This window comes from Hemiscyllium ocellatum, chromosome 35 (genome assembly GCF_020745735.1).
Source record: "Hemiscyllium ocellatum isolate sHemOce1 chromosome 35, sHemOce1.pat.X.cur, whole genome shotgun sequence".
NCBI classification, from domain to species: Eukaryota; Metazoa; Chordata; class Chondrichthyes; order Orectolobiformes; family Hemiscylliidae; genus Hemiscyllium; species Hemiscyllium ocellatum.
In genome coordinates this window covers 44,793,571-44,821,378 of record NC_083435.1, presented here as the reverse complement: position 1 = coordinate 44,821,378, position 27,808 = coordinate 44,793,571, and the positions used below count along the sequence as shown (strand labels likewise).

Here is a 27,808-nt window from a genome sequence, read left to right as displayed (position 1 = left end):
GAAGACAGAGTGTTGATGGTAGAGGATTACTTTTCAGACTGCAGGCCAGTGACCAGTGGTGTGCCACACAGATTGGTGCTGGGTTGACTCCTTTCTGTCATTTTTTTAGTTGTTGTAGATATGAACAGAGGAGGTATAGTTAGTAAGTTTGCAAATTACACCAAAATTGGAGGTGTACTGGAGAGCAAAGAATGTTCTCTCAGAGTACAATGGGATCCTGATCAGATTAGCTTAGATTACTTACAGTGTGGAAACAGGCCCTTCGGCCCAACAAGTCCACACCGACCCGCCGAAGCGCAACCCACCCATACCCCTACATATACCCCTTACCTAACACATGGCCAATTCACCTGACCCGCACATCTTTGGACTGTGGGAGGAAACAGGAGCACCCGGAGGAAACCCACGCAGACACGGGGAGAACGTGCAAACTCCACACAGTCAGTCGCCTGAGGCGGGAATTGAACCCAGGTCCCTGGCGCTGTGAGGCAGCAGTGCTAACCACTGTGCCACCGTGCCGCCCTATGGGCCAATGGGCTGAGAAGTGGCAGATAGAGTTTAGTTTAGATAAATGTGAGGTGCTGAATTTTGGTACGGCAAATTCGGGCAGGACTTTTACACCAATGGTAAGTTCCTGGGGAGTGTTCCTGAACACAGAGACATTGGAGTGTAGGTTCATAGTTCCTTGAAAGTGGAGACAGGTAGATAGGATAGTGAAGAAGGAATTGGTATGTTTGCCTTTATCGGCTCGTGCATTGAGTATAGGAGTCAGGAGCTAATTTTGTAGCTGAACAAGACAGTAATTCAGTCACTTCTGAAAACCAATATATCCTTTCCAAGGTGCAGTGCCCAGAACTGAACACAGTTCTCTAAGTAGGGTCTAAACAGAGCTCTGGAAAGTTGGAACATAACTTCCATGTGGACATAATTAGTTTTGGGGAGGAGAAGTTGTGGATTATTTTTTCTGTTCAGCATGGTCCTGCAGTAACCTACAGTTTTTTGACAGAGGAAAGCAGGACTGCTAATGCTTGATGTGGTCCAGTCAGATCCACCGATGGATGCTTAAATGAGTTGTGTACCAGATACACCCAAAGCCTGACATTTCGGACTCCAGAAGCATAGCGATCAACTGGGAAGAAAATAAAATAAAACAAAAAAACCATGGTCACTGAACTCAAAATCTTAACTCTGTTATCTCTCCACTGATGCAACTCGACGTGAGTTTATCCGGCAATTTCCGTTTTTATTTGTTTCAGGAAAAAAAATTAAGGTAATTTTGAGAGCAACCAGATTTTAGGGAAATGGTTAAACCAGATTGACAACTGCAGAAGCATTGTGGGGAATGGATTGCCAAGAGGCAGAGATCCTGAGAATGAGAAAGCACTGTCCAAATCATCCAGGGGAAGAGGGTCTTCCACAAATGGAAACTGATTGATCCATTACACATGTGACCTCTATAACCATTGTTTGGATTGTATGATGGGAAAGAGCTCCAGCCAGTGTCACTAATGTTTAGTGTCATTTCTAACCATTGAAATTGGGAGCCAGAGTAAATCAGAGAATCAGAGAGTCCGACAGTATGAAGACGGATCCTTTGGCTCAAACTGGTCCATGCTGATCAAAATGTCCATTCACACTCACCCTATTTCCCTGCACTTGTCCCATATCCTTCTAAACATTTCCTTTCCATGTATTTGTCGAAATGCTTTTTTAAATGTTGTTAATGTGTCTACCTCAGACCACTTTTGCTGGCAGCTCATTCAAGAGGCATACCACCCTCTGTATAAAAAAGTTCCCTTTTATTCTTTCCCCTCCAACCTTAAACTGATGCCCTCTAGTCCCCAATTCTCAACCCTAAGAAAAAAAGACTGAGCACATACACCCTATCAATGCCACTCATGATCTTATACACTTCTATAAGATGCCCACCTCAGTCTCCTACACTCTAAAGAGTCCCAGCTTGTCCAACCTCTCCCTATAACTCCGTCCCTTGAGTCCTGACAAAATCCTTGTAAATTTCTTCTGCACTCTTTCCAGTTTAATAACATCCTTCCTATAACAACATGATCTTGAAAAAACTTCTATCTGTGCTATTCTGAGACTTCCTCAAGATGTGATTGTGTAAAAGTGCACCAGCTCTCAGGTGTGGGTATGGGGTAGAATCAGACCCTGCTTTAGTTGGGGATGTAAATGATAGACAGATCCTCTTCAGGGCCAATGGGCTGAGGAGTGGCAGATGGAGTTTAGTTTCGATAAATGTAAGGTGCTGCATTTTCGGAAAGCAAATCTTAGCAGAACTTATACACTTAATGGTAAGGTCCTATGTAGTGTTCCTGAACAAAGATACCTTGGAGTTCAGGTTATAGCTCTTGAGAGTGGAATCGCAGGTAGATAGGATAGTGAAGAAGGTGTTTGGTATGCTTTCCTTTATTGGTCAGAGTGTTGAGTACAGGAGTTAGGAGGTCATGTTGCGGCTGTACAGGACATTGGTTGGGCCTCTGTTGGAAAACTGCATGCAATTCTGATCTCCTTCCTATCGGAAGGATGTTGTGAAACTTGAAAGGGTTCAGAAATGATTTACAAGGATAGTGCCAGGGTTGGAGGATTTGAGCTATAAGGAGAAGTTTAATAGGCTAGGGCTGTTTTCCCTGGAGCGTCGGAGGCTGAGGGGTCACCTTATAAAATCAAGAGGGACATGGATAGGGTAAATAGACAAAGTCTTTTCCCTGGGTTGGGGGAGTCCAGAACTAGAGGGAATAGGTTTAAGATGAGAGGGAAACGATAGAGGGGGAAAAAGACCTAAGGGGCAACTTTTCCATGCAGAGGGTGGTATGTATATGGAATGAGCTACCAGAGGAAGTGGTGGAGGCTAGTACAATTGCAACACCGTGGCGGCACGGTGGCACATTGGGCGGCACGGTGGCACAGTGGTTAGCACTGCTGCCTCACAGCGCCTGTAGACCCGGGTTCAATTCCCGACTCAGGCGACTGACTGTGTGGAGTTTGCACGTTCTCCCCGTGTCTGCGTGGGTTTCCTCCGGGTGCTCCGGTTTCCTCCCACAGTCACAAAGATGTGCGGGTCAGGTGAATCGGCCAAGCTAAATTGCCCGTAGTGTTAGGTAAGGGGTAAATGTAGGGGTATGGGTGGGTTGCGCTTCGGCGGGTCGGTGTGGACTTGTTGGGCCGAAGGGCCTGTTTCCACACTGTAAGTCTAATCTAAAAAAAAATAGGAAGGGTTTAGAGGGATATGGGCCGGGTACTGGTGGTTAGGACTAGATGGGTTGGGATATCTGGTCGGCATGGACGAGTTGGACCGAAGGGTCTGCTTCCATGCTGTACATCTCTATGACTTTCTAAGTGAGGGTGTTTGACTTACCAAGGGGAATGTCTGCACTCTCCTGTCTGGGAGGACAAGTACCTTGAGTATGCGGAGGGAGGGGGTGGAGACAGGGAGGTGAATTTCGACAGAACTTATTTCTCTTAGGCAATCATATCTTGATATAATACAATATGATTTGTTCACTTTACACTCTTCCATGATTCATTTCAAGTTCTGGGAAAGATCTTGAGTTATTTTCAAATGTTTTGTTATTTTCATTAATTTCAACTTTGCTTCAGGTTGAATATCGATTTGTTGTTTTTCTCTTATTTTATGAATCCTCTGTGTCCATTTGTAATTCTCAGTAAATTAAATTTTGAATTCATCTAATCTACCTGACCTGTCAGCCTGGTGTCTTCCTCTTTACTGAAACACTCCGGATCCTACATTTAGAGTGTTGTACACGACATATTAGTCAATGTCACTGTGGACTGCGATATTTCTCCATCAATATGTTTATAATTGCCATTCAAAGGAAGCAGAACCTTTCCTGAAGTCGGAAGGAAAGACTTACATTTATAAATCAGCATCAACCACAAATTAAGCCTGTTGGAAAGCAGCATCTCCTCTAGTTCAGTGCTTTGAGAATGAAGCTACTCTTGTAATGTCACAAACATGACAGCCATTTTGTTAAGAGCTGAAAATGTGTTGCTGGAAAAGCGCAGCAGGTCAGGCAGCATCCAAGGAGCAGGAGATTCGACGTTTCGGGCATGAGCCCTTCTTCAGGAATCATTCCTCAAGAAGAGCTCATGCCCGAAGCGTCGAATCTCCTGCTCCTTGGATGCTGCCTGACCTGCTGCGCTTTTCCAGCAACACATTTTCAGCTTTGATCTCCAGCATTTGCAGTCCTCACTTTCCCCTCAGCCATTTTGTTAAGAACAAGTTCCCACCACTCCCAAATTGCTGAAGACCAAACATTTTTGTTTTGTGATGTTACTTAAAGAGTTCATATTGTACTGGAAACCTTGTCAAGTCCCAAGGCTACGTCCAAAACACTTTTTCTCCTGTAAACTGACAGTCTACTAGTTGTACCTAGTTTGAGCTGCATGTGTCAATGCTGTATTTGTGTCGGGGTTCCTAAGCAGTGAATGATGGTAATGTCCCTAGTGTCAGAGGAAGTGAAACTGATGTAGAGAAGTCAGTAGACTCCAGGATCAAAGGGTGGCAAATTGAGTTTAATTTTTAAAAAAATGTGAGGAGTTGCATCTTGATAAGGCAAACCAGGGCAGGAATTATACGGTTAACTGTAAGGCCTGGGGTGTGTTGCCAAATGAAGAAAGCTAGGGGTGCAGGTACATAGTTCCTAAGAAGTGGAGTCATAGATAGACAAGGTTGTGAAGAAGATGTTTAGAATGCATGCCCTCTTTTGTCAGAACATTGATTATTAGAGATGGGATGTCATGTTGCGGCTGTACCAGACATTGGTTAGGCCACTTTTGGAATACAGCATACAATTCTAGTCACCCTTCTACAGGATGTTGTTAAACTTGAAAAGATGCAGAAAAGAGTTACAAGGATGTGGCTAGGACTGGAGTGTTTTGAGTTATAAGGAGGAGCTGATCAGCTGGGTTTTTTTCTCTGGAGCGTTGGGAGGCCGAAGGGTGATCTTATGGTGGTTTATAAAATTACAATGGGCATAGATAGGGTGAATACCCAAGGTGTTTTTTTTTCCTGAGGTGGAGGAGTCCAAAACTAGAGGGCATAGATTACAGGTGAAAGATTTAAAAGATCTGAGGTATCACTTTTTAACACACATGTATAAAACATGCTGCCAGATGAGGTAGTGGAGGCAGGTACAATTACAATATTTAAAAGGTATCTGGACTGCTATATGAAGAGGAAGGGTTTAGAGGAATAGAGGCCAAATTCTGGCAATGGGACTAGGTCACGTTGGGTTGTCTGATTGGCGCATATGAGTTGGACCGAAATGTCTCCTTTTGTGCTGTATGATTCTAAGCTACCGACTAGGCATCGATAGAGGATCCTCACATCGAGCAAAATCCGAAATATCCTCAATCCCACTGACTCAAGTTCAGCCACACTCCAGAATAATTGACTGCTGACTGTAAGTCTATGGTGTTCCTCAATGACACTGGTCAGCAGCCTGTCCTCCTGCTGTGACTGTAGAATTGTCCCAATTATAAATCCGTTGGGATCATTGTACACTTTCCCAGAACTAGAGGACAACAACCCTCCTCCTCAAAACCCCCAGCATACTAATTGACCCAGCCCTACTCCTAAACTCAGTTTCCACTGATATTTGGGTTAGTAATACAGGAGCTTGAGAGATGGGGGCAGGATGAGTCTTGATCTTGATGGCTGTAGCCTGGATTAATCCGACACTTGTTTTGATGGTGTTTTACTCTGTAACCCGTGTTCTACCATCTCCATGATGTTTGATGGCACAGTGTCAACGTGGAGCAGTTATTCCATCCTTAAATGAACCTACACCTCTCTCTCATACTCTGAAATCTATAGATCAGCCTGAAAGTGCAGAAAATTAACACTGTTCACAACTTCACTCTCCAACAGTTTATTGTATGATTCATAAACACACAAACATCAGTTCCCTGCTCCTTTTTTGAGTTAAATCAATATCAAACTGACAAACTCTATTCCTAGAAAGTCTGAGCTGCAGTCTCACTGCTAATCCTTGAATAGCTGCTTCTGAAAATTTGCTGCTTTAATTCTTGCTGTTCCTTTAGCTTTGTTGTTCTGTTTGAATTCATCCAATCTCCTTCTTAAACTGATTTTCGAAGAAGCTCTACACTGTGTAGTACTGTAACTGCTGCTTTTACTGTTGTCTGTTTCTGGGGTCGCTGGTCTCTTGCTACTGCTACGACCACACTTACTGCGAAACACACATTTTGTGAAACCGACAAAAGAGCACGTCTGACAATGATCATCACAAACACATCCCCAAATGTGTCATCTGACATATTGTAACAGTCTCAAATCCTGATTCATGACCAGTCCATTAACATATGAAACTTGTTTTGATTTAGAAGACCCTAGTTATCAGATTAGGTTAATTTCACTTGAAACAGCAAGTTCTCTGTGATGAGTATTTCCAAGGAATATGGAGCACATTCAGATGTGGTGGCTCCACGCAGCTTATTGACTTATTGTTATTTACAGTTCTGCAGGGTAGTCAGAGGAGTTCAGTGATTGGGTCAATCATTGAACTGGATGGATGAACATTCATTGTGTGGTCTGAGGCTTCATTCACGATCTCGTGACTGGTCAATTGAAAACATCAGTCATTGTGTTTGCCAGGTTTGCAAGGTACCACAGAATGCTGGCAGGATTATTTGGCCAATTTATGAAAATTATTCATTCCAAAATTGCCTTTTTACTCCCAGTGTGTATTTTTTGGCTTTGAAATGTTGACTTATTTTAACATGAATTTTCTTGCTAAATGCTCAATTGCAATCTTCATTTTAAATGTAGAGAAGTGATTCCTTCAGGTTTGTATCCAAGTGTTTCAAAATGTTTCTGACTCTAACATCTTTTCAGACAGTCAACTCCAAAGCGTCAGCACCCTCTGGTGAAAACCACTTATCCTCAAATCTCTTCCGATCCTGACTTGAATCTATTGACTTTAAGTCTCTGCTTCCTGGATACTGACTTCTTTGCTCAGGGAAGTAAGCTTGAAACAATCCCACGAGCTGCCTCTACCACTTCCTTCACTTCCACCCGTCTCTTTGGACAAACTTGCATAAATGCTCCCTCCTGTCCTGGCTCTAAATTCACATTGTTCTCTAGTTTCTCTTTCTTCTTCCCTTCAAGAGATCCATCTCCATGTGGATTCACTGATGTTCCAGCATTAAAATAAGACTCACAACAGAAGAGTTTCTCAGTGTCTGTGTACAGGGGGACCAGAAGATTGTGTGAAAGCCTCAACACACATCTCACATCCAAATCTGTTTCTTTCCAGCATGGATCCGCTGATGCTTTTGAAGACTGGGGACGTTGGTGGAAGTTTTTTCACAAATCATATTTGAAAGTTTACTCCCCTCCATAAGTCCTCTGGTATTCTAGAAGAGCTGAAGACATGACAAAATCTTAACCATAAACCATCACAGTTAAATTGTTACTCTGTGTGTGAATTATCTAATGAAGCAGGAGGTACAACGGCTGTGAGCATAATTTATCACCCACCTTACACTTGAACGGTATCTTGCCTCTGTGGATGCTTAGATGTGTGTGGAGGAGCAATTACAACAAGAATAATTTGACACATACTACCAGCGAATGGTTCGTCCCTGGCGAGAAAGTGTTGACATCTGTGAAGAGTCAATGAATTTGACAACAATTTGTTACATCTCACACACTTGAACAGCTTTTCCCCAGTGTGACTGCGCTGGTATTTGCAGAACTCTGACGTAAGGAAAAAGTTTTCCAATGCATCTCACAAATGAAGGGATTGTGCTCCATATGAATGCATTAGTATGCACAGATGGTCAATGATGCCAGAGCTGAAATAATCTCTCCTGTATTCACTGAGTTGGTCTGAGTGGGCATTTGATAGTCTCGAGATGGATTTCCCACACCCCTCATGCCTGAAGAGTTGCTCCTCTGTGAATCCTCTGACAGAACAGGAAGGTCAAAGGCCTCAAGAACGGTTTGTTCACACATGACACGTGAGTGGTCTTCTTACTGTGTGACTGCATCTGTGTTGTGGAAAGCCAATAAATTACAGAATGATTTGTCATGTACAGTGCCTGTTGATGGTTACTCGCCTTTGTGAATACATCGGTGTCTGCGAAGGTGTGATAACTGTGAGAAAGATTTGTCGCATACCTTACACGTGAATGGTTTCTCCCCTGTGTGAATGCGTTGGTGTGCGTGGAGGGTTGATGAATTGGTAAATGACTTGTCACATATGCCACATGTGAATGGTTTTTCCCGAGTGTGAATGCGTTGATGTCCGTGGAGTGTGGATGAGTGTGAGAATGATTTGTCACACACCTTGCAGGTGAATGGTTTCTGTCCTGTGTGAATGCGCTGGTGAACACGAAGGGCTGAAGAAGTAGAGAATGATTTGATGCACACCTTGCACGTGAATGGTTTCTCTCCTGTGTGAATGCGCTGGTGTTCAAGGAGACCCCACGACTGTAAGAATGATTTGTCACACACGTCACATTTAAAGGGTTTCTCCCCTGTGTGAAGCTGTTGGTGTCTGCGGAGGGTTGATGAGTACAAGAATGTTTTGTCACACACCTCACACTTGAATGGCCTCTCACCAGTGTGAATATATTGATGATTCACAAGTGTCATTGGCATTGTGAAGGCTGGGTCACAAACCTCACACTTCAGTGACTTCTCTTCCATGAAGCTGTTCCTGTACAACAAATGCACCTTATGTGATAAGAGACTTTATGAAACCCAGGGGCCCTCTTCATACACTTGAACTGTCTCTCATCTGGAGGAATGAGTCAGTGGCTCACAAGGCTCGATGAATGATTAAAGCTCTCACTACACTTGGAGCCACTCACACTTCTTCCTAGCCCCACTGTAACCGATCATTCACGGGGCAGCTTCTCCTGTTTGAGAGGCTGAGTAGTAACAAGATTTTGCTACTGGGAGCTGCATCAGGAGAGTCGGAAGCTGCTGGCTTTTGGATTTTCTGGACTTGCACTGGTATCCTTTATGAAGTATGGAGATTTGATTATTTTTTCATTTCATTTCATCAAGATTTCCTATATTTGTTGAACCTGATTCTAATGGAAGGCTCCTCATGACTGACAAGTTTCAGATCTGATATGTCAAAGCTCCCCTGTCCCAACCTATTTCCAGATGATGGTTTAAATGCCCAACTTTCTCTGTGTTGACCAATGTCCTGAAAGGATTGGATGTCTTCCCACAGTTGTACAATTGTTCCATGTGTGAGAATCAAGATCCATCTGCCATGTCTATCCTCTCTGTATTTTCCTGTATAGCATGGTGCATTCCATCTGTAAAACAGGGAAAGGAAACATGATTTCTTCTAACTCTATCTTACCCTTGATGAAAGAGCCAACATTTCATACTATTTTTTTTGAAATTCATATTTTCCCAGAAATGGTTCTAGTTGACTGGCCTGACTAATATTTAATGCCCATCTATGTTTCCCTTCAGGAGGTGGTGCTGAACCACCTACTTGAACCATGACAATCTATTGTATCAGAAGTTGAAGGAACACTGACAGTGCTGTTATCAAAGTAGATCCAGGAATTTGATCCAGTGACAATGAAGCAATGGTAACTGAATTCAATGTCAGGAAGTTGGGCAACCTTAAGGAGAACTTATAGTGGGTGTGTTTCCTCTGCATCTGCTGCCCTTGTCCTTGTAGCTGCTGGAATTCACAGGTTTGGAAGAAACTTTGGAAGGAGCATTGTGAGAGTTACTGCAATGCTTGGTATGAATGGTTTACACTGATATCTCTGTGCATTGGTTGTGAACGGAGTGAATTTGGAAGTGTTGGACAGGCTACCAATCAAACAGGCAGTTTACTTCTGAGCGAAAGTGATGACTTCAGATGCTGGAGAGTCAAATTCAAAAATGTGTGGCGCTGAAAAAGCACAGCAGGTCAGGCAGAATCTAAGGAGCAGGAGAGTTGACATTTTGGGCAAAACCCTTTCATACTGATGGTTTGGTGATGGGAGGTGAGGTTGTGGTCAAGGGGGCGGTAGGATGAGGTGTTTGTGAATTGGCACCTAGCTTCAGCAATGTAGAGTTTGATGCGCCAAACTACCACTGAATCCCCTTTGACTGCTGGTTTGATGGGTGGGTTAGGGGTTGGAGCGGAGGTAATGGATGGCTGTGCTTTGTGAGCTTGGAGTGGGTAAGTGAGGTGGACAGGTTGAGACAGTCAATGTCACAGCAGCTGTTGGAGATGAAGCGATCTAGGGCAGGTAAGAGACCAGGACCGGGTGTCCAAGAAGATGGAGTATGTTTGAGGTGGAAGAAGGGGTCCTCGGACAGTGGGTGGAAGTCACAATCGAAAACGTAAGCATGGAGGTGGAGGTGACAGAAGAAAAGTTCGATGTCGCAATGCATATGGAATTAGTTGACCCGGGAGCATTTTGGGATGAAGGTCAGAGCTTTATTGACGACTGATCATTCATCCTCAGTGAGGGGGAGGTCTGAAGGGGATGGTAAAAACTTGACAGGGCTGGGGGCTGGTGCCTGGTGTGCAGAGGGTGCGGAGATTGTCTCTGTATTTCTGACTGAAGTTGTGTTATTGCAGCTCCACTCATCAGGCAAATGAAGAGAAGCCATCAGATAGTCAGTTTTTAAGAGACTTGAGGAACCAGGTAATGAAAACATTAAACATCAAAAAGGCTCATGAAATATCTCAAGGAAGAGAATACAAGATGTTGGAAGTCATGTTTAAGTGATACAAAGCTCTGGTTTGACCAGACTTGGAATATTGGGAGTAGTTCTGGGCCTAGATTAGAGTGGTGCTGGAAAAGCACAGCAGTTCAGGCAGCATCCGAGGAGCAGTAAAAATCGATGTTTTGGGCAAAAGCCCTTCATCAGGACATGGATGAGTTGGACCAAAGGGTCTGATTGAGTTATATGACTCTGTCCTGCTAATGGACTGTGGAGAGAGAGGCTATATCAAGAAGGTTAATTGCACTCCAAGTCCCCGCAAAATAAACTCCCAGATTTTAGTAGGGTGGTGGGAGGGGGAGCGGGGGGGGGGGGGGGGGGGGGGGGGGAGAACGGTGATTGATGTGGCAACAGCCTCTGACGATACATCCACTCGAGGAACACACACCTCACCACAGGAAGGAGAAATTTGTCTTGAGGGAGTGCGATGTAGACTTACAAGTATTGCCCCTGGACTGCACACAGTTACATGATGAGGAGAGATGGAACAATCGAAGGTTATATTCCATGGAGTTTGGAAGATGAAGGAGTGATCTCATTGAAATTCAATCATAGGATTATAACAACTTTTAATCTCACCTGATCTGCTGCTCAATGTCCCACATTTCACCAGTTTCCCAATCTTCAGGATACTCATAAAACAAAGAGCTGCTGGTGCTGGAGATCGGAAACAAAAAACAAATTGCTTGACAAATTCAGCAGGTCTGGCAGCAACTGTGGGAATGTAGCAGAGTTAACATTTTCAGTTCAGTGACTCTTCATCAGAACAGAAACGTTAACTCTGTTTTGTTCCCCACAGATACCACCAAACCTGCTGAGTTTTGCCAGGAATTTCTGGTTTTGTTTCAGGAAATTCATGTTGCTCCAGAAATATTTGGACTGGCTGTGAGAGTGGTTCATCAGAGAGTTCAACCACTCTGTCCTTTCTTTCCTCTTCTGCTTCACCAATTTAGTTATCCACTTTGGGAGCAAAAGCAGGAAGGCAGATTATTAGCTCAGAGGCTACATTCTGAGAGAGGGGAATGTGCAACAATACATGGGTGGCTTCCTACACTAGTCGCTGAAGATGAGCATGTACATGTAGCAGGTGTTGACCTTCAAGATGAGAGGATACAGGAGCAAGAATATTTGTCGCAATTACAGATGGCTTTCGTAAAACTACACCTGGAATATCATGTGCAATTTTGATCTCCTTATCGGAGAAAGCATGTTCTTACTATAGAGGGAGTGCAGCAAAGGTTTACCAAATTGATCCCTGGGTTGGCTGGACTGATAAGAGTAGAGATTGAATTAATTAGGATTATATTGACTGGAGTTCATAAGAATGAGTGAGAATCTCAAAAGAAACCCACAAATATCTATCAGGACTAGATGTGAATACAGGAAGGATGCTGCCGATTGCAGATGAGTCTAGAAAGTCCCAAGCTATGGAACCAACCTGTTAGGATCGAGATGAGAAGTTCTTTTTGTTTTATCCAGAGAGTGGCAAGAATGTGGGATTTGCTACCTCAGAAAACAGCCACAGACAGAACATTCAAAACATCCTTTTAAGAAGAATCTTAACCAGAGCACTTGGAGCTAAAGGAATCAAAGGATATGGTGGGAAACATGGGACAGGCAATTGAGTTTGATGATCAGTCATGATTACAATGAATTAGTCTGTAAGATAATAAACAGCTTCCAACAAACACAGTACTTAAAACAGTAAGTTAGAATTCTAACACAGTTTAAACCTCACCTTCTCGGAATTGGGAATGACCTACCAACAAAACTCAGCCTGGGAATCAGAGGGAAACGCTTCCAATAAACACACTCAATATCCAACATACAGCTCCAGTCAAACAGTTCAGCACAAAGCACCGAGTGAACAGCTCTCTCAGCTGGATCTTCTCACACAGCATAAGGGACATTTCCACCCCTGATTACCCACAGGATAGTCAGACTGCCTGAAGATTGGTGTGGATATTATGGGATACAATTTCTATAAAAGCTGCTCCTTCACTCACCATCTCCTCACTTGGTTTTCAGTCCCTATAGGAAGTGAACCAGCTCTGGAAGAGGAAGAGGAGACAATGGGCAGAGTGGGTGGGCTCTCTATTTGACGTCTCTCACAGTCAATACAAATATTTCTGGAGTAACAGGAGTTTCCTGAAACTTGGGAAACTGACCAGGGAATTGGAAGTGACTTTGAGCAGCAGATTAGGAGATATTTAAACTTGTCGTTGTCCCACTTGAATTAAATCTCACTTATTGCAACTGATGGCTCGATTTCTCGTGTGGAAATAGCACTGTTCATTCTTGCTAGCCTTCAAACTGACATCAGTGTGGGAAGTGCAGCCTCGAATGTGTTTTGACAGCTGATCAGGCATCCAAGGCAGCGATGACTTGCAGTGCTGGGATCAGCAGGTGCACAGACAGCGCGGCAAAGGAGAGAAAGAGCACACCAGGGAAACATCTCAGAGAACAGGAGACAGAAATACGACGTATTGCTCTACTACCAAGGAAATGACTAAGAGTCCGTCCCATGCGTTGAGTTTGACCTCATTGCCCTGTTAAAGAGTCGACTCCTTAGCTCCAATTTCTAAGGGTCAACATTTAATTGCACAGCTCCTCTCCCAAGAAGCCACAGTTAATTCACCTCTCCATCCATGTTCCAGTCTCTTCCCCGTCCCAATTTATTCACGTGTCCAGTTCCCAGACCAATCTTTAAAATAAAACAAAGAACTGTGGATTCTGAAGATCTGAAACAAATGCAAACAAAAATTGCTTGAGAAATCAGCAGGTCTGGGAGATTTGTGGAGAGAGAACCAAGTTAACACTTCATGCCCACTGACTCTGACTCCAGAGGTGAGGGTGGCTTTGAGTTAAACAGTTGCTGCAGAAATGTTGGGGTGAATGAAAGATCAAAGGTTGAAACATATGGGATTCTAAGAGAGTGCAGTTGTCATTGCATTGGGGAATAGTTATTACCATTGAAGGGTTACAGAAGGTGGTCAGTCTGGAATATTGAAGGGAGATATCAGCGCTGAGCTGTCCATGGAAGTGATCAGAGATGGCCTTCTCTGTGATTGATAGTATGAGAATGAGACTGGATGAGACAGTATGATCAAGGAGGGGCCAGGAATCAGGGTCGGGGAAATCACCAAAACTGAGTCAGATTAAGCAAGGGAAGTTCTTGATGGACAACTGTTCCTCACACACAGACAATACTTTGCAGCATTAATTGCTGCCACGCAAATCTCAATCCTGTCAGCTCATTGCTGGAATCGACCCAGTTGGGCTGTGTTTGAAAGAAGGTGGCAGGCCATAAAAAGGTGTGAAATTTGGCAGTGATTACATAAGTGGTCCCCTTACAATCATCAAATCCTTGTCTTGGACAGCCTCAGTTTAGCCTCCTAAACCAGGATTGTGGGTTCGAGTTCTGGGGTTAAAGAAAATTTTCGTTCACAAACAAATCTCAAATTCACTGTCACATTCTGTGACAAGCAGAGAACTTACTGTTTGAACTAATCAAACAATCTGAGCCATTCCCATCCAGCCAATTCTCATTCTGTTACTTGCTTCCCAGTGATGCAAAGCAATTCAAAATATATCTCCCGAGCTGAACACCATCACAACACACAGAATAATGTTCCCAGCCAAATCCTGTCGTTACCCAATACCCCAGCACAATCACTATTTTGAAATGTCAATCAGAGTCAGAGATAGAGTTATAGAGTCATACAGCACGGAAACAGACCCTTATGTCCAACTTGTCTGCATTGACCAGATATTCTAAACTGATTTAGTCCTATTTGGCAGCCTTTGATCCATATCCTTTTTAAACCCTTCCTATTCATATCCCTATCCAGGTGCCTTTTAAATATTGCAACTGAATCCACCTCCACCACTTTCTCTGGCAGCTTGTCCCATGCACACACACCACCATCTGTGTGAAAAGGTTACCCCTTGGGTTCCATTTAAATACTTTTCCTCTCACCTTAAAACTATGCTCACTAGTTATGGGTTCCCCTACTCTGGGAAAAAAAATGAAATTGCCGATTCACATTACCATGCCTCTCATGATTTAATAAACTTCCATAAGGTCATCCTCAGCGTTCAATGCTTCAGGATAAAAGACGGACTATTCAGTCTACCCTACAGGTCAAACTGTCCAATCCCAGCTACATCCTTGTGAATCTTTTCTGAACCTTTTCAAGTTTAACAACATCCTTCTTATAGTAGGGAGACCAGAACTGTATGCTGTATTCTAAAACTGATCTCACCAATGTCCTGTACAGTCACAATATGACTTTCCAACTTCTATACTGAATGCACTGACCAATGAAGGCAAGGTACAAAACACCTTCTCACCAGACTGTCTACCTGCGATTCCATTTTCAATGAATTGATTAAATTAATTGATTTATGTCAGCAAGGGTGTTAAGGAATAGGGCTGTAAATAGGTGGGACTATTGTATGAACCAAAGAGATTCAAATTGGCATGAGGGATTGAATGACGTTCTGCTGTTCCTAGTTTTATTATGGGTCAGCCATGATGTAATTAAATTGGTACTGGTCTTGAGGGGCTGTATTGTCTTCACCTGATGGTGTAAATGTTTACAACCTGAAATGGAAGGAGACTAATAAACTGGTAGGGAGATTTGCTTGAGATTCTTGGGAGGATTTAAACTAGTGAGATGGGGGATGGGACTCAGGGAGATAGTGTGGAAAGAGATCAGTCTGAGACTGATACAGTTGGGAATGTGAGCAAGTTAAACAGTCAGGGCAAGCAGGAACAAAACAGAGAATGAGGTAAGTTAAACTGCATTTATTTCAATGCAAGGGGCCTAACAAGGAAGGCAGATGAAATCAGGGCATGGTAAGGAACATGGGACTTGGATATCGTAGCAATTACAGGACTGGCAGCTTAATCTGCCAAGATACAAAGGCTATAGGGAGGATAGCAAGGGGGGCAAGAGAGGATGGAGAGTGGCATTTTTGACTAGGGATAACATGATGGCTGTACTGAGGGAGGATATTCCTGGGGAAATGTCCAGGCAAGTTATTTGGGTCAAACTGAGAAATAAGAAAGGGATGATTACCTCATTTGGATTATACTGAAGACCTCCCCCAAAGGTCAGCGGGAAGTTGAGAAACAAATTTGTGAGGTGATCTGAGTTCTCTGTAAGAATAATAGGATGGGATTTTAATTTTCCAACAATAGACTGGGACTGCCATAGCGTTAAATGGAACCCAAGGGGTAACCTTTTCACACAGATGGTGGTGGTGTGTGTATATGGGACGAGCTGCCAGAGAAAGTGGTGGAGGTGGATCCAGTTGCAATATTTAAAAGGCACATAAATAGGAAAGGTTTAAAAGGATATGGGTCAAAGGCTGCCAAATACGACAAAATCAGTATCTGGTCCATGCAGACAAGTTGGACAGAAGAGTCTGTTTCTGTGCTGTATGACTCTATAACTCTATCTTTGACTCTGATTGACATTTCAACAGAGTGATTAAAGGAGATGAATTTGTTAAATGTGCACAAGAACATTTTCTGATTCAGTGTGTAGATGTACATATAAGAGAATGTACAAAACTTTGACCTACTCTTTGGAAATAAGGCAGGGCAAGTGACTGAGATGTCATTGGGGGAGCACATTGAGGCCAGTGACCATAAAATAGTTATGGAAAAGGATTGGCAGAATCTAAAAGTTACAGCTCCAAATTGGAGAAAGGCCAATTTTGAAGGTGTTAGGCAAGAACTTTCAAAAGTTGATTGGGTGTGGATGTTCGCAGATAAAGGGACGGTTGGAAAATGGGAAGTGTTCAAAAATGAGCTCATGAAAATCCAGAGATATTATGTTCTTATTAGGGTCAGGAAATGCTAGATGACTGGAGAAATTGAGGTTTGGTTGAGAAAAAGAAGGAAGCGTATGTCACATATCGACAGCAGAAATCAAGTGAATCCTTAGAAGAGTACAAAGGCAGTAGGACTATACTTAAGAGGGAAATCAGGAGGGCAAAATGGGGACATGAGACAGCTTTGGCAAATAGGGTTAAGGAGAATCCAAGACCACTTTATAAATAGATTAAGGACAAAAGTGTAACTTGGGAGAGAATAGGACACCTCAAAGATCAGCAAGGCGGCCTTCGTGTGGAAGATATGGGAAGATACTAAATGAGTATTTTGCATCAGTGTTTACTGTGGAGAAGGACATGGGTGATACAGAATGCGTGGAAATAGATGGTGACATCTTGAAAAATGTCCTTATTGCAGAGGAGGGGGTGCTGGATGTCTTGAAACACATAAAGGTGGATGAGTCTCCAGGTATACCCTAGAACTATGTGGGAAGCTAAGGAAGTGATTGCTGGGCCCCTTGCTGAGGTATTTGGATCATCAATAGTCAAAGGTGAGGTGCCAGAAGACTGAAAGTTGGCTAATATGATGCTACTATTGAACAGTGGCAGTGAGGAAAACCAGGGAACTACATACTGGTGAGCCTCACATTGGTGACGAGCAAGTTGTTGGAGAGAATCCTGAGGAACAGGATTTACATATATTTGGAGAGTCAAGGACTGATTGTGGATTGTCAACATGGCTTTGTGTGAGGGAAATCATGTCTCACTAACTTAATTGAGTTTTTTGAAGAAGTAACAAGGAGGATTGATGAAGGCATAGAGGTGAACATGATATATTTGGAATTCAGTAAGACAAGGGTCCACATAATAGACTTCTGAGCAAGGTCAGATCACATCGAGTACAGCCATTTGGATACAGAACTGGCTTGAAGGTAGAAGACAGAGGGTGGTGCTGGAGGGTTGCTTTTCAGACTGGAGGCCATTGACCAGTGGTGTGCCACAAGGATCAGTACCGGGTCCACTGCTTTTTGTCATTTGTATAAAAGATTTGGATGTGAACATAGGAGTTATAGTTAGTATGTTTTCAGATGACAATAAAATTGGAGGTGTAGTGGATAGTAAAGAAGGTTACTTCAGAGTACAATGAGATCTTGATCAGATGGGCCATTGGGCCGAGGAGTGGCAGATGGAGTTTAATTAGATAAATGTGAGGGGCTGCATTTTGGAAAGGTAAATCAGGGAAGGATTTATACACTTAATGATAAGATCCCAGGAAGGGTTGCTGAACAAAGAGACCTTGGAGTACAGGTTCATAGTACCTTGAAGGTAGTGTCTCAGGTAGATAGAATAATGTAGATGGCATTTGGTATACTTTCCTTTATTGGTCAGAGCATTGAGTACAGGAGATGGGAGGTCATGTTGCAACTGTACAGAACATTGGTTAAGCCACTTTTGGAATGTTGTGTGCAATTCTGGTCTCCTTCTTTTGGGAAGGATCTTGTGAAACTTGAAAGGGTTTAGAAAAGATTTACAAGGGTATTGCCAGGGTTCAAGCGTTTGAGCTCTAGGCAATGACTGAATCGGCTGGGACTATTTTCTCTGGAGTGTCGGAGGCTGAGGGGTGACCTTACAGACTTTATAAAATCATGAGGTGTATGGATAGGGAAAAAAGACAATGTCTTTTCGCTGGGGTTGTGGAGAAAGTGAGGACCACAGATGCTGCAGTTCGAAGTTGAAGAATAAGGTGCTGGAAAAGCACAGCCGGTCAGGCAACATCCAAGGAGCAGGAGAATCAACATTTCGAGCATAAGCCCTTTATCGGGAATGAAGCTTGTGGCTCAGGTGGGCTGAGAGATAAGTGGAGATTGGGCGGGAGGAGTTGCTGGGGAGGGAAAAATAGCTGGTAATGCGATAGGTTGATGAATGTGGAGGTGAATGTGATAGCTTGGAGAGGAGGGTGGAGTGGATAGGTGGGAAGAGAGATGGACAGATAGGACAGTTCAAGAGGGTGGTGCCGAGTTGGAAGGTTGGATCTGGGATAAGGTGGGAGGAGGGGAAATGAGGAACTGGTGAAATACAAATTGATCCCGTGTGGTTGGACGGTTGCAAGGCAGAAGATGAGGTGTTCTTCCTCCAGGCAGAACAAGTGACTGGGCTTGTATACCCTTGAGTTTAGAAGACTGAGAGGGGATCTGATTGAGACGTATAAGATTATTAAAGGATTTGACACTCTGGAGGCAGGAAACAGCTTAGAAATACGGGGTAGACCATTTAGGACAGAGATGAGGAGAAACTTCTTCACCCAGAGAGTGGTGGCTGTGTGGAATGCTCTGCCCCAGTGGCAGTGGAGGCCCAGTCTCTGGATTCATTTAAGAAAGAGTTGGATAGAGCTCTCAAGGATAGTGGAATCAAGGGTTATGGAGATAAGGCAGGAACAGGATACTGATTAAGGATGATCAGCCATGATCATATTGAATGGTGGTGCAGGCTTGAAGGGCAGAATGGCCTACTCCTGCACCTATTGTCTATTGGCATTGGGTTGTGAGGGTTTAGTGATGGAGGAGGCCCAAGACTTGCATATCTCCAACCTCCAGTCTTCTGGCACCTCACCTGTGACTATCGATGATACAAATATCTCAGCAAGATGCCCAGAAATCACTCTCTAGCTTCCCACAGAGTTTAGATTAGATTACTTACAGTGTGGAAACAGGCCCTTCGGCCCAACAAGTCCACAACGACCCGCCGAAGCGCAACCCACCCATACCCCTACATTTACCCCTTACCTAACACTACGGGCAATTTAGCATGGCCAATTCACCTGACCCGCACATCTTTGGACTGTGGGAGGAAACCAGAGCACCCGGAGGAAACCCACGCAGACACCGGGAGAACGTGCAAACTCCACACAGTCTGTCGCCTGAGTCAGGAATTGTGAGGCAGCAGTGCTAACCACTGTGCCACCGTGCCGCCCAGTTCTCAGGTCCTGGGGATTTATCCACATTTAACCATTTCAAGACATCCACCACTTCCTCCTCTGTAATGTGAGGCAGCAGTGCTAACCACTGTGCCACCGCGCCGCCCAGTTCTCAGGTCCTGGGGATTTATCCACTTTTAACCATTTCAAGACATCCAGCACTTCCTCCTCTGTAATGTGAGGCAGCAGTGCTAACCACTGTGCCACCGTGCCGCCCAGTTCTCAGGTCCTGGGGATTTATCCACTTTGCCGTCAAAATTGGCCATTCCCAATGTGGATTTCACTAGTTTCTTCATTTCCCCTCCCCCCACCTTACCCCAGATCCAACTTTCTAACTTGGCACCGCCCTCTTGAACCTCCAACGTGTATATCTTCCTTCCCACCTATCCACTCCACCCTCCTTTGTGACCTATCATCTTCATCACCACCCCCCCCACCTTTAGCTACCTATCAAATTTCCAGCTACCTTCCCCCTACCCCACCCCCCCATCCCATTTATCTCTCAGCCCCCTTTGGCCACAAGCCTCATTCCTGATTAAAAGCTTATACTTGAAGCGTTGATTCTCCTGCTCCTCAGATGCTGTCTGACTGTGCTTTTCCAGCAATATATCCTTTGACCTGGGATGGGAGAGTCCAGAAGTGGGGGGCACAGGTTGATGGCGAGAGGGGAAAAATTTAAAATGGACCTCGGGGGCAACTTTTTCACGCAACAATTGTTGGGTGTATAGAATGAGCTACCAGAGGAAATAATGAAGGCTGGTACAATTACAATATTTAAAAGGCATCTGGATGGTTATATGAATAGGAATAGTTTTAAGGAATATAAGCCAAATGTTGGAAAATGGGACGAGATTCATTTACAACATCTGGTTGGCATGGACGAGTTGAACCAAAGGGTCTGTTTTCGTGCTGTACATCTCTGTGATTCTAACCTATTTCACCACACCCTGCTCCCAAAACTCCATCCAACGACATAGGGCTCCGTAATACAGCATTGACAGAGGCAGGACAGTCTTGATCCTGTTCCGGGTGTGAGTGACCTGGGTTAATCTACCTGTCCAGGAACAGTTCAGACTTAGGCAAAAGTGAGGAAGGCAGATGCTGGAAACCAGAGTTTAGAGTGGTGCTGGAAAAGCATAGCAGGTCAGGCAGCATCCGAGAAGCAGGAAAATCGACGTGTCGAGGGCTTTTGCCCGAAACATCGATTTCCCTGCTCCTCGGGTTTGACTTTCGGTCTAATTTATGCTGTACCTTCTCTTGTGAGTGTTTGATGGACGGTGTTAACATTGAAAAGTTACTCCGTTTTCATTTGAAATGTGAAAAATCTATTCCTTCAAGTTCACATCCGAGCGTTTCGAACCTGATCTGCTGCTCAAAGTCACTTCCAATTCCCCGGTCAGTTTCCCCAAGTTTCGGGAAACTCCTGTTACTCCAGAAATATTTGGATTGACTGTGAGAGACGTCAATCAGAGAGTCCACCCACTCTGCTCATTGTCTCCTCTTCCTCTTCCAGAGCTGGTTCACTTCCTATAGGGACTGAAAACCAAGTGAGGAGATGGTGAGTGAAGGGGCAGTTTCTATATAAATGGTTTCCTAACAGCTGCTGCAAGAGTAAATGCTGATGCTCACTGTGAAGGCTGAAGGGTCAGTACTCAGAAGTGAGGTTCTGATTTAAAATCGATCTGTAGAGAGGAAGTGAACGGAGTCTGACTTGAGGGAGAAAAATGTCTTGATGCCCTGCTTTGTCCTTTTCTCTATCATTCAGCTCTCCTGTGGGACCCGTTGATCTGCAGACAGAACCTTGTTGGTGAAGACTGCTATATTCAGGCTCCTTATTGGAGAGAAGTGACGTGAGCAATATTCAGTGAAGAATTTTGGGGAGAGCACAGAAGAAATTTACTGGAATTGTTTCAAGATTGAGGAATTACAATTACTCGGACAGACTAGAGAAGTTGGGATTGTTTCCCTTACAGTAGAAAGGCCTAAACAGTAGATTTGGTAGAATTCTATTAAATCCTGATGGGCAGAAGAGCCATTGTTGTTTGGCCGCTTCAGAGGACAATTCAGAATCAGCCATGTTGTGTGGCATTGGACTCACATGTAGACAGACCAGACAATTGTAGTCATGATTTGGAAATGCAGGTGTTGGACTAGGGTATACAAAGTTAAAAATCACACAACACCAGGTTATAGACCAACAGGTTTAATTGGAAGCACTAGCTTCCGGAGCGCCACTCCTTCATCAGGTGGTTGGTTGTGGAGTGCACAATTGTAAGACACAGAATGTACAGCAAAAGTTTACTGTGTGATGTAACTGAAATTATGCATTGAAAAATATCTTGATTGTTTGTTAAGTCTCTCACCTGTTAGAATGACCATGATAGTTTCACTTCTTTCATATGTAAATCACAAAACATTTTAAACGTTACATTCTCAGGTTAACTGGAACAATTGGTGTCAGGCCAGATAAGATGTTGAAAGTGTTAGCCCCCTGTGTTCTGTTGTCTGTGCCATAATGTTTAGACAGATTCTAACCTAAAAAATGAGTTAATAGAGTCTTGCATGGATTCATGCAGATTTTGAGCAAAGTACAATGTAACTCTACAAGTACAAATGCTCACAAAATCATGCTGACTATTTTTAATTGAATATGTTTGTCCAAATAGTCATCAATCCTATCTCTCAGAATCCTTTCCAGTACCTTGCTTACCATAGACGTAAGACTGACTGGTCTGTAATTTCCAGGGATTTCCCTATTCCTCCCTTGAACAGAGGAACAACATTTGCCTTCCTACAATCAGCTAGTGCTACTCGCGTGGAGAGTAAGGATACAAAGAGGCGCAGCAATCTCATTCCTCACTTCCCATAGTAACCTTAGACATATCTGGGCCGGCCCTGGGGACTTACCTATCTTGATGTTTCCCAGAATTTCCAGCACGTCCACTTCTTTAATATCAATTTGTTTAGGCCTATTAACCTGATCCACAGTGTTCTCACTATCAACAAGGTCCTTCTCTATTGTGAATACTGAAGCAAAAATCTCATTTAGGACTTGCCCTACCTCTTCGGATTCCAGTCCCAAGTTCCCTCCACTATTACTGATTGGTCCTACCCTCTTTCTGATCATTCTATTTCTCACGTATGTGTAGAACACCTTTGGGTTTTCCCAAATCTTTCCGCCAAGGGTTTTTCTCGCCCCTCCTAGCTATCCTCAGTCCATTTTTGAGTTCTTTCCTAGCTACCCTGTGATCCTGTAAAGCTGTGCAAGTTTGGCATAATTCTCTGTATGTAACATTCCGTAGTTCTATTTAGAGTTATAGAGATGTACAGCATGGAAACAGACTCTTCTGTCTAACCCATCCAAGCTGACCAGATATCCCAACCCAATCTAATCCCACCTGCCAGCACCTGGCCCATATCCCTCCAAACCCTTACTATTCATATACCCGTCCAAATGTCTGTTAAATGTTGCAATTGTACCAGCCTCCACCACTTCCTCTCAGTTCATTCCATACCCATATTTGAATTAATTCAGCTGCTAAAGCTGCACTCACAGTAATTCAAGAAGATTTTACTGGAAGGCCTCAGCCTCTCCCAAAAGCCTAGGCTTGGATTTGATCACTTTACCCAGCAGTGTAGCTGGATTTGGGATAGATAGTGTGACCGGATACAGTATATCTAATTTTCCAGGATAAACCAGAATCCTTCAATCAATGACATTGAAGCAGTATTTTTCTTAGATTCTAGCACTTATTGTGCACGTGTTTTCATCAAATAATTTTAAGTAACAAAGGAAACATTTCTAAATCTCAATTGAATTATTTGACCTGATTTTTTTATATTCAACTCAAAGGGTAAAAATGATCTTTGCCAACATAACACAACCTCATAGTGATTTGCTAGTTTATTTTACCACAAACATAAGACTGACTGGTCTGTAATTTCAAGGGATTTCCCTCTTCCTTTTCTTGAAAAGAAGAACAACATTTGCCTCCCTCCAGTCAGCTGGCACTACTCCCATGGAGAGTGACAGTTTTTTTCCCATTGCCTTCAATGGTGCCTTGGAAGATAGGGTGTCTGTCTGACTATAGGAGAAAAATTATCCACTTTGTCTGTTCCCGATTGCATATCCAGTATCCTTGCTAGAAACAGAGTGTGTGTGATAGATATGTGAGGTAAAAGAAAAGACTTGCATCTGATCCCCCCACAGACAGGGGAATAGCAGACTGACGCTCGCTGTGGAACAGTTTCTAACTGCGGAGTCAGCCCCTTCAGCAAATGAGGAGAGAGAGTTGGAGGAAATCATGTTTCCTTTTCCTGTTTTGCAGGAAGATTGCAGTGTGCTATACCTGACAACGCAGAGAGGATAGACACCACAGATATTTCCTGACCATCACCCAAAGGAACAACTGTACAACTGTTGGAAAAATTTCGTCCCTTCGCAGCATTGCTCAACACAGACAAGGTTGGGCAGTGAAACCATCATCTGGAAATTAATCAGGTCAGGGGAACTTTGACATATTATCAGATCTGAAACTGGTCAGTGGTGTGGAGACTTCCATCAGAACCAACCTTTCTGAAGGTTCCAGTGTGGGTGATCAGTCAGAGTGAAGCTGGGTAGAAGTTTGAGTGGCTCAAAACGTAGTGAGAGCCTCAATCATTCATCGAGCCTCAAGAGACTCATTCCTACAGTTAAGAAGCTGTTGTATTTCAGCTGTATCTGGGAGGTTCACAGCCTGACAATATTTCTTAACACAAGGTATTACTGTTAACATAACTGCAGCCACCTGCAAAAGAAACCACTCAGGTTTTTGTGCACAATCAAGGCTCATGACTAATCAACGTATTCACACGAGGGAGAAACCATTCACATGCGAGGTCTGCAACAAAACATTCTCGGAGTCATCGAACCTCCGCAGACACCGACGCATTCACACTGGGGAGAAACCATTCACATGCGACGTGTGTGATAAATCATTCTCGCAGTCAGAGAACCTGCTCAGACACCAACGCATCCACACTGGGGAGAAACCTTTCACGTGTGAAGTGTGTGACAAATCCTTCTCGGAGTCCGAGAACCTTCGCACACATCTACGGACGCACACTGGGGAGAAACCATACACATGTGAGGTGTGTGACAAATCATTCTCCCTCTCCTCTACCCTCCGCAAACACCAACTCGTTCACACAAAGGAAAAACCATTCAAGTGTGAGATGTGCAACAAATCATTCTCAGACTCATCGACCCTTTGTTCACACCAACGCATTCACACAGAGGAGAAACCATTCACGTGTAAAGTATGCGATAAGTCATTCTCCAACTCATCGACCCTCTGCAAACACAAACGCATTCACACAGGACAGAAACCATTCAGATGTGGATTTTGTGAGAAGGCGTTTACCAACTCCTCTGATCTGCTGAAGCACCAACACATTCACACGGGAGAGAAACCATTTACTTGCAAGGTGTGCTATAAATCATTCTCGGCATCATCATCCCTCCGCACACACCAACGCTTTCACACAGGGGAGAAACCATTCACTTGCAACATCTGCGAAAAAGCTTTCACCATCTCGTCTGATCTCCTGAAACACCAATACATTCACACAGGGGCAAAACCATTCCCGTGCAAGCTGTGTAACAAATCATTTTCACAGTCAACAAATCTCCGCAGACACCAACGTGTTCACACAGGAGAGAAACCATTCACATGCGAGGTGTGTGACAAATCGTTTACAGAACGATCAAACCTGCACAGACACCAGCGCATTCACACTGTGAAGTGACTTCTGATTTGTGACACTTGTGTGAAAGGAACTGTGATGTCTTTGAATGTGCTGGGACATCAGAGGATTCACAAGGGGAGAAATTCTTCAAGTTTGGTGTTTATGACCAGGCTGTCACCCACTCCTCTCCCACCTCCTTGAAACATCAGATCTACAGAGGTTAGAAAGCATTCAGGTGTGAAGTGTGTGACAACTGAGAGTGACTTTGAATAGCATGCTGGCACTTGGGTGACAAAGGGATTTGTTAATGTCTGTCTAGAAATGTATTTGTATCTCACATTTAACTGTAACTTACTGTTTAAAGTCTAAATTTCATTCAGCTTTACACTGGGATATAAACGCTCTCTACTTGAGATCTGTTTGTTAAGTTGCTTAATTAAGTGAAATTAGTTGATTAAGAAAACTACCTGAATGTTTTTCTTACCTGGGACTGAGCTAACTCATATCCAGGCATGTGTGTGACTTTGAACAGAGTGCTGGGAGTTGGTGACAAAGAGAACAAAGTGCTTCTTTTCTTTTGCTAACTTTTCACCATTTTGGAATTGGTTCTGACTCATTTACAGGAGTAATTGTGGGTGGGTATTTGGTTAGTGGTTCAGGGCTGTTTTATTGCTACAGTTTAAAATTGTCTCGGAGCAGTGGTAAGATTAATAAAATATTTAAAAGAAATGAAATTATTGAATAAAGTAATTAAGTAGTTAATTCAAATACATTAAAGATGGAGGAACACGTAACACATGACAGTTTCAGCAGTGTGGGACCTGCTGGATACCAACTTGATCCAATGCAAACACATTCAATAGAAAGTTTCTGGATCTGATGCAGCTTTGCATCAGGATTTATGAGCAGGAGACTGAACTGTAGAGACTGTGATGCATCAGGTTGGGGAAAGTTATTAGACAGTTTATTCCAGGATACAGTCACGCTCCTTAGAAAATGGTCTTCAGATAATACCATAGGAAAGGAAAGGAAAAGGATGATGCGACTCTGAGTTAACCAAGTAAGAGAACCCAGAGAACAGGAATGTAGGAGCATCAGCTTTTGTCATTGTCCACCAGGCTTGAGGTTTGTTCAGCACATTTGATGAGAGTGAGAGATACATGATGGATGAGCTGACTGACCAAAACACTGTGACACAGAAAACTATTCAAGTGGGGAGGATATAAAAAGGAATGTAATGATCTTAGGGGATTGTATAGTCAGAGAGATTTACACTGTTCTCTACAACAAATAGTGTGTGCAAAAGGCTTTGTTGCCTGTGGAGGGTCCAGGACATCTGGGAGGGAACTTGAAATCACGGTTAAGATCTTATTTATGTGGATAAAAGGCAGGGCTCAGTCAACGAAACAGGTTCTATGTAGCCAGTGTGAGGAGCTAAGCACAAAGTAGGAACCACTCAGATTCTACGTGTAGATAGATATACAACAAATGAAATTACAGGTGTGATTTTGTCAAGTCTTCAGCCTTTTTGAGACAAAAGAGATAGCTCACTGAGTAGAAACCATTCAAATGTGGGGCGTGTCACAAATCAGTCTCAGAGATATCAAACCTTCACATACACCAATACATTCACACATGGGAGAAACCATTTAAGTGTGAAGTGTGTAACAAATCATATTCACAGTCATCAACCCTCCACACACATCAAAACAAAAGTACTGGGGAGAAGCCAATCTTGTGTGAGGAGTGCAAAAAATAATTCTAAGTCATGGAAACTCCATGTTGATCAATGCACTCACAGAAGAGAGAAGCTGTTCATGTGCAAGGCGTGCGAGAACTCAGTCTCGAGGTCATCATACCTTCTGCTCCATCAGAGGATTCAAACGTGAAAGTTGTTTGCAGTTTTGTTTTCCGCATCTGCAGTATTTTACTTTTATTCAAAGGTTTTTATAATGCATTCATCATACTGGAACACCAGAAGATTCACACAGGGTACTCTTCAGCGACAGTGTTTGTGACAGAGCTTTCACCTGGTTCATTGATTGACTAATTCACCCTGCTAAGAAAGCATTCAAATGTGAGGTATGTGACAAAGTTTCCAGATGTATCTTCTCGTCCACCAGCACACTCAAACAGGAAACAATCTCAATGGTTTTCATTGATGTCGTCACACAGTTTTCAGAAAACTTGAAATATCAATGAACCCACACAGGTGACAATTTTTTCCAGTGTGATATGTGCTAAGAATGTTTCACCTCCTCCTTCTGTCTCATCAGACACCGACCTCACAACATGGACATGAAGCGGGGTCACCTGCTTCTGTTGCGTGAGTGCCGTCTGTGTTCTTTAACCTGTAGTGTTCACATGGGGGAGCTGTCATTCCAAAGCACTATCTGTCTCAGTAATGTCTGCATAAAGTCTCTCCCATCAGTTCAATCATTTCAGGAAGGTCAATTTGACCTTCGACCAGATCACCAAACATCAACAAAAGAACTCATCTACATGGA

At 43.4% G+C, this 27,808-nt stretch overlaps 1 protein-coding gene across 6 annotated transcripts in view; it reads left to right on the top strand.

The window, feature by feature from the left end:
- LOC132832520 (zinc finger protein 271-like) overlaps positions 1 to 26,024 on the top strand; it is a 29,021-nt gene extending 2,997 nt beyond the window's left edge. The window contains exons 1-2 of one of the 6 annotated variants that reach the window (XM_060850602.1): positions 13,583 to 13,603; positions 23,903 to 26,024. In XM_060850602.1, coding sequence (XP_060706585.1) covers positions 24,405 to 25,361 — 957 coding nt within the window. In that variant the 5' untranslated portion in view covers positions 13,583 to 13,603; positions 23,903 to 24,404 and the 3' untranslated portion in view covers positions 25,362 to 26,024. Of the gene's footprint in view, positions 1 to 7,316; positions 8,092 to 13,582; positions 13,604 to 21,062; positions 21,133 to 21,154; positions 21,219 to 21,259; positions 21,425 to 23,902 lie in introns of those variants that run through there. The other 5 variants (XM_060850598.1, XM_060850601.1, XM_060850603.1 and 2 more) reach the window with 5 other exon arrangements.
- Positions 26,025 to 27,808: the final 1,784 nt, after the last annotated feature.